The sequence below is a fragment of the Lynx canadensis genome, chromosome B3 (assembly GCF_007474595.2).
Source record: "Lynx canadensis isolate LIC74 chromosome B3, mLynCan4.pri.v2, whole genome shotgun sequence".
Taxonomy (NCBI): Eukaryota; Metazoa; Chordata; class Mammalia; order Carnivora; family Felidae; genus Lynx; species Lynx canadensis.
Genome location: NC_044308.2, coordinates 62,790,049 through 62,803,980, shown reverse-complemented (window position 1 = coordinate 62,803,980; position 13,932 = coordinate 62,790,049). Strand labels below are relative to the sequence as shown.

Genomic DNA, 13,932 nt, shown 5'->3' with positions numbered 1-13,932 from the left:
TTTAAGATCCTAAAGTACAGTGACATTTAAGCCTCAGGCCCTCCTGTGAGGTATCCTATAAATCTGGTAGGGAACATAACACATTGTAGCACAATTATGAGTTAGAAAATGCTAAATGCCATTAGAGTCCTATAGAGAACGTTCTAGAGGGTTCATCCACCCACCCGGAGAGGACTTCAGAAGTAGCAGAGAAGTCTTCAGGGTAGAGGTGGGGTTTATGCTGGACCCTCATGGATGGGTAGCATATAGGGTACGTGCTGAAAGGACCTTTTAAGCATAAGGAATAGCAAAGGTAATGGTAAGTCTTTGACCCGCTGTTCCAAAGTCAGAGGGAGGCCAGCAAAGAACATTCTGGTATTATCCTGAATAAGTCTACTTTGGTGATGAAGCAGAAGCATTGCAAAGAAGGGGTACCTCAGGAGAGACTGGTTTTAGCTAGATCATGGGGAGCAAAATGCCCACCGAGGAATTTAGATTTTATGTAGCAGCTCGAGACCTGTCTCAGGGGCCTCCAGAGCATCTGTTTTCTACAGAAGGGGACATCAGAGTTGTATGTGAAAAAAATTAATCTGCAGGTACGTGTAGCATGGAATGGAGTGAGGGGAAACTGAAGACAGGGATAGGAGTGCGAACAATATAAAGCTATTCTAAGCCAAGGCCACTCCATGGCCAGTGAAGATGAAAGGTATCGTAAAAAAATGGGATGACAGGACTTAGGTTCAGAATGGGGGTTGGGGAGGGGGTGGAAACTTGGTGACTGACCAGGGGATATTTAAGGGGAAGAAAATGTGAAAGAAATGAAATAGGAGCTGGTTAGTCTTGCCCCCCCCCCACCTTTTTTTAAACTCTATCACCACAGATAAGCTTTTCTAGTCTATACCAGAGTTTCTCAAAGCCACAGTGACGTTTGGGGCCGGATAATTATGGGGGCTGCTGTTCTGGGCACTGTAGGATGTCGAACAGCATCCCAGGCCTCTCTCTGCAAGATGTTGGTAGCACCCTCTATAGATGTCACAACCAAAACTTGTCTCCAAACATCGCCAGCTGTCCTGTGGTGAGCAAAATTGCCTCTGGTTGAGAACCACCAACCTGAACTGTTGACTTCGTTTTGTACTCGGGTTCAGCCTATTGGCTTCAGAAATTGATGGATCTATTTCATTCTTTTTAAGGTTAAGTCTTTTGAGAAGGAAAGGCAAACAGAGAAATGCGTGCTGGAGTCTGATCTTATAGACTATGTTGTGCAGAAACTCAGGACTAAAGTCAGTGATGAAAGGACTATCAGGTAACAAAGGCCCAGAAAACCAGCTGTGATACCTGTAGAACTTCCGTGCCTTTTTTAGAAAAATCAATTTGATCCTTTTGGGAAATAAAGATTCATCAGGATAACTTTTAATGGACCATTCTGTTGCTTCTGAAGAACTCAAGAGTTGAAGTATACGATCCCCTGTATAAGACTAATCCTACTTTCAGTGTTCCTTTCTCATAACATGTCAGAGATTGCTTTATCAGTTTGAAAGTCCTCAGGAGCCAGAATTATCTTACTTGGTCTGTTATGCAGCAAATTTTGGTAGTATTTTGTCAATATATGAAAGACCTAATATATTCTGGGAAAAGATCTCATATTAAATGTACACTGGCTCAACTCTCTGGATAGGAATTTAACAAAGTTAAAAACCTTAAAAATTAAAAAGAAAGACCCATTAATATTACTTTCAGGAATTTATAGCAAAAATTATCCCATGGGGGTATGTGAAAGATGTCTATCAAGGCATTATTTATAACAGCAGTTCCAAACTTTTTGGCCTTAGAAGCCCTTTATATCCTTAAAAATTATTTGAGGGCATCAAAGAATGTTGTTTATGTGGGTTGCATCTATCAGTAATTTGGTAGAATTAAAATGAATATTTTAAAAATATTTTTTAAATAAACCAATTACATGCTAATCTAAATGACATATTTTAATGAAAAATAACTATTTTCCAAAACCAAAGAAATTTAAGAAGAGCAACACTTTTTTTTACAGATAAACAGACAAAAATGTAAAAAAAAATGCATTAACACTTTGATAGAAAAAACTAGATTGTCATCTGCTTCTGCATTCAATCTGTTGTGCTATCACCCATCATATAGTCTCTGGAAAACTCCAGGACACACTTGTGAGAGGATGAGCATAAAAAAAAGAGAGAAGTAACATTTTAGGATTGTGGTGAAAATTGTCTTGACCTTACAGACCTCTGAAAGGGTCTCAGGGGCCTCCAGAGGTCCCTGGACCACACGCTGAGAAATCTCTCACTTATAGTATCACAAAATCCATTCTAGAAGATTGTTTGGATTATAGTAATATAGTGAAATGTTATGCAGCCTTCAAAAATGATGATTCTAGGAGCCAGGCCTGACTGGCTCAGTCAAAAGAACATGTGACTCTTGATCTCAGGATTATGACTTTGAGCCCCATATTGGACACAGAGTTTACTTAAAAACAAAATTTTTTTTAAATGTTGATTCTAGTAAAGCTGAATTTATTGACATGGAAGGATGTCCATAGACAACATATACGATCCTATTTTTCTCAATCAAAATACACAGTCCATAATAGGCTGGAATGACGTACCAAATTTTTAATTGTAGTTATTTCTGGTTAGTGGGATTACAAGGGATCCTAATTTTCTTAAGGCTTTTTTTTTTTTTTTTAATAAATGTGTAACTTTTACATATATGCTCATAATCAGAAATACTTTTTTGGCTTCTATCAGTGATTCTCAAGTAGGGGACACTTGGCACTGTTTGCAGACATTTCTGGTTGTTAGAATGGGGGTGCCGCTAGTATCTAGGAGAGATCAGGGGTGCTGCTGCTTCTACAGTACATGGGACTGACGGCCCAGACCGCCAACCAAGAGTTATCTGGCCCCAAATGTCAATAGTGCCAACAGTGAAAAATCCTGGCTTCTATGAAATAAACATTCTTACTCTCTTCTCCTTCCCTCACCCTGCTTAAGTAAATTCCCATCTGCACCTAGCTTGAATAAGTTCACCAGCGCGCTTTCTCTGAAGGCATATAATGTTCTGGAAGTCACCAGATATTAGGATTATGGATTTTAAAAAATAGAGGTTTAGAAAGCACAAAATACTCAACTAATTAATAGTACAGGTGAACATTAAGACACTTAAAAGGCCAGATGGGATTCGGTTTTAGCAGGGAAAGGTTTAAAATCTTTCCTCCATGTGCGTGATTACTTCCATGTTTTCCCCGAGAGAACTATTATGTCTCTCAAAGGCTATAAACTAATTCAGTCTTTAAAAGAATGTCCATTCACAGCTTTTGAAAGAATCTCCTTGTTTACTAAATGTTCTCCTGTGGGAGATCACCAAGGTTGCTGCCATAATAAAGGTGGGGCATGCCATTGCTAATGTTTCCTTGTATTGTGAGGGGGGCGGAAAGAACACCCATTAGATTTCATTGAAATTAGCTTCTTATGTTGAGCCAGGATTTCAGACATAGCTGAATACATCAAAAGGTTGTCTTTTAGGCATTTGTTAATCTGAAATGACATCCTTTATAATTTTTACTTGCTGTTGACCAAACGCAAAATTAAGTTCAAGTTTTGTTATTTTTCTTCCACTAATAACCACCATTTAGTTTTTACATTTAATAGAAAAAATGGCTCACTTTATCTGTGTTTTGCTTTATTGACTGTTTTGTAATTGTTTTTGTTTGTTTTTAGAGAAGCTTCCGATAATCTTGCAGTGCAAAATCTGAAGGGGTCATTTTCTAATGCTTCAGGTATTTACTAATTATGATCTGAACATAATCGTGCTGTGTGTGTGCGTGCACGTTTGCGGTAAGCACTAATGACTGTGCTGCCTCCTTGCTGCATCAGAAATAGATCTTGAAAGTAACACATACTGTTAAATGTACCAGCTGGAATTTTTCTTTGTGCTTTGAAACCCACATCCTAGAAAAAGATGGGAAGTTTGGTGATTCCTCTGATCCTAATACATCCCTGTCTTACTGTCTTATTTTCACAACTGGTTTAATCTTCCTTTGGCTCGGTTTATTGTACAGATTAAATGTGGATAATTTTCCTGGACATCTTCCCCACACAGAAGATTGAAGAATAATATGTTGAAATCCCTTGAGAAAGACAGTGGTGATAGTTACATCTTTAGTTTCACCACATCTACCAACCTTACTGAAAAAGCAATGTCCCAAGCATTGTCCACAAGACGACTTATTTGGCTTTTAACAGAACTGGGTCTTTTTGGTTTGTTTCTGCTAGCATTGACTTTCTGCCACTGTCGGTTTTCAAATACTTTCAGGAATTTAGAATTTGAGGGATAGTTAAGTGTGATTTTTTTTTCCCCCTTAAGGTCACCAGGTTTTGGTGACACATATAGCCTCCCTGTGCCTTAGTCACCTTCCACCCCACCTCCCACTTGAGGAGAGAAGCCTGGTAATTTTGACAGAAGCATCAGGTTCTGGGCTCCTCCAGGTCAAAAACCAAGCGCAGACAGAATCTAGCCCATAGAACGACACCAGAGCGGCTTCTATGAATATCCCTGCCATCTCTGTGGTGTTACAGAAAGTGGGTGGGATCAGTTAAGACCATACATTGTGAAACTTTCTGTTTCAGGTTTGTTTGAAATCCATGGAGCTGCTGTTGTTCCCATTGTGAGTGTGATCGCCCCAGAGAAGCTGTCAGCCAGCACTAGGAGGCGGTATGAAACTCAGGTACACAGTTCCCTCAGCTTTCTCGTGTAAGCTACAAAGGAGGAAGAAAATAGGAAAGGAAGTTAAGAAACAGAGTTTCCTGGAAATGTTTTCCTCCTCACTTCCGTAACTTGGTGGCTTCTGAAAATTCATCAACTCAGCTATCTCTGGTGTTAGGATTCTGCCCCATGTGCCCTCCAAAGAGGCATCCGTGTATGTTGTGGGCACCTAGAAGCACCTTCTGTCAGAGTTATTAGATCTAAACAAAGACTTCCTGGTGTATGTCTAATGGCAGAAAGGGTTGGGTTTTGTTCTGAATAACAAAGCACATTGAGATCTGTTCCAAGACTTGGGGCAGGTTTCTGTCTGCATACATGTTTTTGCTATCTGCTGTATGCCAGATTTGGTGTGAAATACCATGTAAAATTTAAAAGACATATGGCATGGCCCAATCCTCAGAGTTTATAAAACCTAGAAGCATATGCAGGATACAGTTGGGAGAACAACAGAGGAGAAGTAACAGAATGCTGCATTAGGCACACTGAATAGGAGTGTTAGGAGTGTGCTACATACAGACACAGGGGCGGGGTGGAGAGCAGTGTCTGCACGGATGATAGACGAAGGCCTCCTGGAGGGAATCCCTGATGGATTTAAATAGGTAGGGGAAAGAAATAAAGGCAGTCCTCACACTCATGAGCCCGGTCAGGACACTGGCCTAACTTGGGAAGTGAGTGAGTGTTACAGAACAGTCATTATGTAGAAATGCGTTTAGACAAATATAAAAGATGACCTCATTTTGCTATGCTCTCCTGGCTGTTTCTCAGGATGTTGGATGGTGACGCATTTTCACATCTTTCTGTTGCTTTCAGCCCCCTTGAGTTCCGTGTCCTCACTGCTGTCACCTTCTTCTTTTTCCAAATGTAGCTTAATAATAAAATCCTTCTGCTCCCACGTACAGTTTTAGTGCCCTGAGCTTAATGCTAAACAACTAAGTAGGTGGAGCATTAAGTTATCAAAACAGACCATAAAATCTCATTTCCCCTGAGATCAGGATAGACTAAGCACTCATCTTTCCGGGGTGGGTTGAGAACAAGTCCTTAGATAATCTTTGGGGGCCCTTCTAGGCCTTAGTTTGTCACTCGTGATGGATGGTTTCCTACAATAAATAAAATGGCAAGAAAGATGGTTTGGGTTGGCAGCTTCTGAATTCTGACAGGTTTTCTTGTTTTAGGTACAAACCCGACTTCAGACCTCCCTTGCCAACTTACATCAGAAAAGCAGTGAAATTGAAATTCTGGCTGTAAGTCTCTTTAACATTTTGAGAATTGTCCTGTTGTTAAAGTTGTTTCCTCAGAGGTCAGGCCATTTATGCTCAGTGTGCACAGTATTGGGATCCAGGCCTTTTATCACTGATATGAACCACATGCAATCTAAATCTGTAAAAACTGGGGAGAAAACTGAAGGTTCTGTGTTTGTTTCTCCTGTTTTCTTCCTCTGAAAGATGGGGGGGGGGGCAGGGGGAATAAAAATCACCATTTTCCTAAAATGTTTCAGACCTTTGCCTCATTAAAAATATACTGAGTGCAGAAAGTAGCAGCAAGCTTCTGGGGTGTAACATGTGAGGACCAGAGATATTAGTTCTCCAGTGCTGACCTCTTACCGTTGCATGGTTCATCTAAGTGTGCTTTATTTTATAGCACAGTCGTGTCCCAGACTCTGCCAACCCTATTCATGTTGCTCCCTCCAAACAACACCATTGTCAGGCAGTATGTGCTGCCTTGGGTTCCTTGACAGATAACCTACATTTTTGTGTATCGACAGGTGGATCTACCCAAAGAAACCATCCTACAGGTTTTTATCATTAGAGGTAAGCAAGATGAACTCTTGTGCATTATGGCCTTTAAAATTCCAAAGTTTGGGGTGTTAATTTGCCAAAACAAAATTAAAATGGCATTATTTCTTAGTGATACTGAGATTTTTTGACAGTTCCAGGAATTCAATAACATTGTTCTTTTATGTGACATATATATTACTGAATCAGATTTGAGAGAATCATACTTTTCTAGTGACTTTCTTTTAAATTTCAGAGAATATTCAACATCCTGTATTTTTACTGCACACCTCATATTTTACTGTGTATCAGGCTCTAGCAGGCCTTGCTCTAAGCATTTTTTTAAATTTTTTAAAATTACATCCAAATTAGCATATAGTGAAACAATGATTTCAGGAGTAGATTCCTTAATGCCCCTTTCCCATTTAGCCCATCCCCCCGCCCCACAACCCCTCCAGTAACCCTCAGTTTGTTCTCCATATTTATGAGTCTCTTCTGTTTTGTCCCCCTCCCTATTTCCCTTCCCTTATGTTCATTGGTTTTGTCTCTTAAGTCCTCATATGCGTGAAGTCATATGATTTTTGTCTTTCTCTAATTTCACTTAGCATAATACCCTCCAGTTCCATCCACATAGTTGCAAATGGCAAGATTTCATTCTTTTTATTGCTGAGTAATACTCCATTGTGTGTGTGTGTGGTGTGTGCGCGCGCACATACCACGTCTTCTTTATCCATTCATCCATCGATGGACATTTGGGCTCTTTCCATACTTGGGCTACTGTCAGTAGTGCTGCTATAAACATGGGGGTGCATGTGTCCCTTTGAAACAGCACACCTGTATCCCATGGATAAATGCCTAGTAGTGCAATTGCTGAGTCATAGGATAGTTCTATTTTAGTTTTTTGAGGAACCTCCGTACTGTTTTCTAGAGTGGCTGCACTAGTTTGCATTCCCAAGCATTTTTCAAATATTAACTCCTTTAATCATAACAAACTCGAAATAGGTACTGTTAACCCATTATATAAATAAAAAGCAGCATTTTACATTTTATGGAGAATGGAAGAAGAGATATTAAGTATCTTAAAAAAAATGTTTTTTTTGAGAGAGAGCACACAAGCAGGGGAGAGGGGCAGAGGGAGAGAGAATCTTAAGCAGGTTTCCACACTTAGCAGATTCTGGGCTCATGACCTGAGCCAAAATCAAGAGTCAGACCCTCAACCAACTGAACCACCCAGGTGCCCAGAAATATAAAATACCTTACTCGAGGTCAACCTACTAGTAATTAGCAGAGACAGGATTTGAACCTAGACAGACTAGTAAAATCTATACTTTAACCTCCATACAATGCTGTCTCAGACCTTCATTACAACTAGGAAGCTTATTTGTAGAACTAGAGCTATGTATTTTTACAAAATTAAGTCAAGAATTAAGTGTGTGTGTGTAAGTTTTATAGGTAGCACTAAAAACAAGCAATCTGATTTAAAAATGGACATAGGACCCACATAGACATTTTTCCAAAGACATACACATGGAAAGATGCTCAACATCACCCATCATCAGGGAAATGCAAATCAAAACTACAATAAGATAGCTAAATGGAATAAACCAGAGAAAGACAAATTTCATGATTTCATTTATATGTTGAATTTAAGAGACAAGCAAATGAAAAAAAAAAAGACTAAGGAACACTCTATAGTTAAGAGAAACTGATGGTTACCAGACAAGGGTGGATAGGTACAATCGGTGAAGGGGATAGAGTACACTTACCATGATGAGCATGGAATATGTATAGAAATGTTAAATCACTATATTATACACCTGAAACTAATACTGTATGTTAACCATACTGGAATTAAAAAATAAAAAACACTTTTTATTTATTTTTGAGAGAGAGAGCACGATCAGGGACAGGGCAGGGAGAGAATCCTAAGCAGGTTGTGCACTGCCAACTCAAAGCCTGATGCGGGCTTGATTTCACAGTGAGATCATGACCTGAGCCAAAATCAAGAGTCAGATGCTCAATGGACTGAGCCACCCAGGTACCCCAAAAAAGTTTTTTTTTATAAGTAGCCTTTAATATCAAATAGCCTAAAAACTTCTAAAAAGTTGAATAAGCATTTCTTCAAATGTATATTACTTTGAGAGAGCATGAGTGGGGGAGGGGCAGAAAGAGGGAGTCACAGAACCTGAAGCAGGCCTCAGGCACTGAGCTGTCAGCACAGACCCCGACTTGGGGCTCAAACCCATGAACAGTGGAGATCATGACCTGAGGTGAAGCTGGAGGCTTAACTGACTAAGCCACCCAGGTGCCCCTGAATAAGCATTCTTAAGGTAACAAACTTCAATCATAGCTGCAGGTGATTTTTTTTAACATCCTATCAAAGAATACTTTTTTGTCTACTCTGTGTTTAGTCACAGATTAAATTAGATGAAAAAAATGAACTTTGCCCCAAACTAACATTTGATACATTTTTCTCTCGTCATCTTGTAAATAAGCATATACCACTGTGCTGGCAGTTACTGCTTTATGCTCCACTCAAATGGATGCACACAGAGGTGTTATTTGCATTTTACACAAGATAAATCAGTAATAACTGGTCTAAAGTCACGTAGCACACTACGGCATTGCTCAGCAGGATCTAAAAGGAGTCTTGTGCAGAAAAATCAGTGCTTCAAAGGAAAAACCCCAACAATCTCCCACCAGTTTTAAGTGATTTTTTGCAGTACACTTAAATGGCATTGGCATTTCATTAGTGACCCAGAAAAAGCCAGTGAATAAACACTAGTAGATGTCATTAAGTCTTATCTATTTTTCCTAGTGGGATGCTGATGAACAGGCATTTAATACAACTGTGAAGCAGCTGCTGTCCCGCTGCCAAAGCAAAGATACCTCAAATTAGTCTGTGATGAAATTTATAACATCAAAGTAGAAAAAAAGTAAGTTACCACTTAGGTATCGCAGGTTTCAGTGTGGGTTAAAACTCAAGGAGGGATTTCGAAATGGCATATTTTATTGTCCTTGTCGAGTTCTGATGGCTGATAAGCGATTATGTTGGAATGGCACCGGATAACCAGTAAGGCTTGCTCAGGACTGTGAATCAGTCATGATTTGTCAATAACAGAAACCCAGCAGTCCCAGGGGTAGCAATCCACTTCGAATCTTCATCACCCATGTAACTCCTACGAATGTCTAAATGAAAGGGAAATGCTGTGACTGCTGGCCGCAGATGTCCTCATGTCAGAATGCCAGTCATTCGTTACCAGCTGCTTAAAAGGCATGGTGTTCCCCTCATGTAGGATCCTATACTACAGACCCTTGGCCCATCACCACTTCTGTAAAACTTACATCGTTTTTTCAATGACTAGCCTTACATTAAGCGTTCTAAATTTGTTATTAACTTTGTTCTTCACCCATTATATTGATCCTACCTTTCTCTTTTGCAGGGTATCTGTGTTATTCCTGTATAGCTACAGAGATGACTACTACAGAATTTTATTTTAATCCTAAAGAATGGTCATTATCTTGTTGAAAGACAGGAGCTTATACTATGAAATGTTGTACATTCACTGTAATTTAAACTTACATTCTAAGAAGGTGTCCCACAAAGTTGAGCTTTGTAAGTTTTCATGTGTAATATATAAATTTATCTTTTGAATATAATAAATGCTTTCATATATCTGCTGCTTTTAAATTGCAAATCTATTAACACTAAAGGTTTTGTGGAGCTAGAACACAAGAAACAGCCACGTTTTTCTTAATCCTAATGACTAAGCACATGACTATGCCCAAACCACCCCAAAAAGGTCCACACCAAGAAACATAGTAATTAAAACAGCCAAAAAGTAATGTACAAGAGAAAACAGTTACATACAAGGGAAACCCTGTAAGGCTACTGGCTATTTTTCACCAAAAACTTGGCAGGCAGAGGGAGGGACATGATATATTCAAAGTGCTGAAAGAAAACCTGCAACCACAAATACTTTATCCAGCAAGGCTATCCTTCAGAATAGAAGGAGAGAGAGAGTTTCTCAAACAAAAGCTAAAGGAATTCATGACCACTAAACCAGCCCTACAAGATGTGTTAAAGGGGACTCAGTGGAAAGGAAAGACCATATAGACAGAAGAAAAGTAGAAAGCACAAAAGCATAAAATTAAGTTTATCTCTAAGAATTAGTAAAGGGATTCACAAAATAAAAGGATGTAAAGTATATCCCAAATACCTAGAATGTGGGGAGAGGAGTAAACAATGGGTTCAAACTTCAGTGAACAACTTAATATAGATTGCTATATGCACAAGAGCTGAGATACTAACTACTAACCTAATGGTAACCACAAATCAAAAACCAGTAATAGGCAAAAAGTAGAAAAAAGAATATGTCTAAGGAAAGCCAGCAAACCGTGAGAGGAGATTAAGAAAGAAACTACAAAATCAACCATAAAACAAGTGACAAAATGGAAGTACATAGCTATCAATAATTACTTTGTAAATGGACTACATGCTCCAATCAAAAGACACAGGGTGTTGGGGCACCTGGGTGGCTCATTCAGTTAAGTGTCCAACTCTTGATCTTGGCTCAGGTCACGATCTCATGGGTTGTGAGATGGAGCTCTTCCACTGGGCTCTGTACCGAGCAAGAAGCCTGCTTGGGATTCTCTCCCCCACACCTCAAGTGTGCACACACTCTCTCTCAAATAAACTTAAAAAGAAAAGTTAAGGGGCCCCTGGGTGGCTTAGTCAGTTAAGTGTCTGACTTCAGCTTAGGTCATGATCTCGTGGTTCCTGAATTCGAGCAGTACATCAGGCTGTCAGTTCAGGGCCTGCTTAGATCCTCTGTCCCTCCCTGCTTGTGCATGTGCTCTCTCGAAACTAAACATTAAAAAAAAAGATTTAAGTTAAAAAAGACATGGGGTGACAGAATGGATAAAAAGGCAAGGCCCATCTATATGCTGCCTACAAGACAGTTCTGTCTTAAAGGCACCTCCAGATAAAAGTGAAGGGATGGAAAAGCACTTAATGCAAATGGAAACAGAAAGCTGGGGTCGCAATCCTTATGTTGGACAAAACAGACTTTAAAACAAAGACTGTAATGAGACAAAGAAAAACACCACATAATAATAAAGGAGACAATCCAACAAGATGTCACCATTGTAAATATTTATGCACCCAACATGATAGCACCCAAATACATAAAAGCAGGTAATACCAAAGGAAGTAATCGATAGTAATACATAATAATAGGGTACTTTAACGCCCCACTTACATCAACAGGTAGATAAGACAAAATCAGCAAGGAAACTGGTTTTGAATGATACACTGGGTAAGATGGATCTAACAGATATATTCATAACATTCCATCCTAGAGCAGCAAAATAAACGTTCTGTTCAAGTACACAGGGAACACTCTCCAGAACAGATCACATAGTAGGCCACAAACAAGCCTCAAGAAACAAATTATACCATGTATCTTTCTCCAACCACAGTGCTAAGAAACTAGAACTCAATCAACCATAAGAAAAAGTCTGGAAAGAGCATAAAATAACAGGGAAGTTAAATAACATGCTACTAAACAATGAATGGCTCAACCAAGAAATCAAAAATACACAGAGACAAATCAAAGTGAAAATACAATGGTCCAAAATCTTTGGTATGGGCAAAAGCTGTTCTAAGAGGTAAGTTTATACCAATACAGGTCTACATCAAGAAAAATCTCAACCTAACCTTACACCTAAAGAAACTAGGGGAAAAAGGAAAACCCAAAACCAGTAGAAGGAAGGAGATAATAAAGATTAGAGCAAACATAAACCAAATAGAAACTAACACAATAGAAAAGATCAATGAAACTAGGAGCTGGTTCTTTGAAAAGATAACAAAATTGATATCATTTAGCCAGACTCATCAAAGAAAGACTCCAATCAAAAAAAAAGGAGAAATAACAGCTGACACCACAGAAATAAAAAAGGATTATAATATGAAAACTACATGCCAACAAATTAAGACAACCTAAAAGAAATGGGTACATTTCTAGAAACACATAACCTCCCAAAACTGAATCAGGAATAAAGAATTTGAACAGACCAATTACCAGCAATGAAATTGAATCAGTAATCAAAAAACTCTCAAGAGGATTTCACAGGCAAATTCTACCAAACATTTAAAGAAGGGTTAATACCAATTCTTCTCAGACTATTGCAAAAAATAAATGAGGGAGGTAAGCTTTCAAATTCATTCTATGAGGCCAACATTACTCTGATACCAAAACCAAATAAAGACATTACAAAAAGAACTACAGGCCAGTATCTCTGTAAAATCTGTGAAAACACAAGATGTAAAAATCCTCAACAAGATACTAGCAAACTGAATCTAACAATACATTTAAAACCATCATTCACTACAATTAAGTGGGATTTGTTCCTGGGATGCAGGAGTGGCTCGGCATTCACAAATTAATCAATGATCAAATGATACATCAAGAGAATGGATAAAAACCATATGATCATTTCAATAGATGCAGAAAATGTATTTGACAAAGTACAACATCCACTCATGATAAAAATCCTCAACAGACTAGGCTTAGAGGGAACATATGTCGACATAATAAGGATCATACCTGAAAAACCCACAGCAAACATCATTCTCGATAGTGAAAAAGTGAGATCTCCTCTGAGATCAGGAAAAAGAAAAGCTCTCACCACTTTTAGTCAACTTTGTACTGGAAGTCCTAGTCACAGCAACCAGGTAAAAAAAGAAATAAAAAGCATCCAAACTGGTAAGAAGTACAACTTTATTCACTACTTGCAGATGTCATTAACTACTACATATAGAAAACCCTAAAGGCCCCACCAAAAAAACTACTAGAACTGATTAATGAGTTCAGTACGGTCACAAGATACAAAATCAATATACATTGCATTTTCTATACACTAACATTTCCACTGCATTTCTATACACTAACAATGAAGTAGCAGAAAAGAGAAGCTAAGAAAACAATCCCATTTACAACTCCATCAACAACAAAATACCTATGAATACACTTAACCAAGGAGATGAAAGAACTATACTCTGAAAACTATAAACATATATATACTCTGAAAACTATAAAACACTGATGAAAGCAATTGAAGACACAAATGAAAAGACATTCCATGCCTATGGATTGGAAGAACAAAGATGTCCACACTACCCAAAGCAATCTACAGATTCAATGCCATCTCTATCAAAATACCAACAGCATTTTTCACAGAACTGGAACAATCCTAAAATTGTACAGAACCACAAAAGACCCCATAATAGCCAAAGCAACTGTGAAAAATAAAAAAGTGGACCTATCACAATCCCAGATCTCAAAGTACACTTACAAAGGTGTAGTGATCATAACAGTATAGTGCAGATACA

General features: G+C 38.6%; 1 protein-coding gene across 1 annotated transcript in view; it reads left to right on the top strand.

The window, feature by feature from the left end:
* The window catches only part of EIF2AK4 (eukaryotic translation initiation factor 2 alpha kinase 4), a 97,786-nt gene extending 87,571 nt beyond the window's left edge, over positions 1-10,215 (top strand). The window contains 9 exon segments of the mRNA XM_030318523.1: positions 1,170-1,282; positions 3,723-3,781; positions 4,632-4,729; positions 5,940-6,008; positions 6,530-6,559; positions 6,561-6,575; positions 9,358-9,409; positions 9,412-9,475; positions 9,983-10,215. Coding sequence (XP_030174383.1) covers positions 1,170-1,282; positions 3,723-3,781; positions 4,632-4,729; positions 5,940-6,008; positions 6,530-6,559; positions 6,561-6,575; positions 9,358-9,409; positions 9,412-9,475; positions 9,983-10,040 — 558 coding nt within the window. The 3' untranslated portion in view covers positions 10,041-10,215.
* Positions 10,216-13,932: the final 3,717 nt, after the last annotated feature.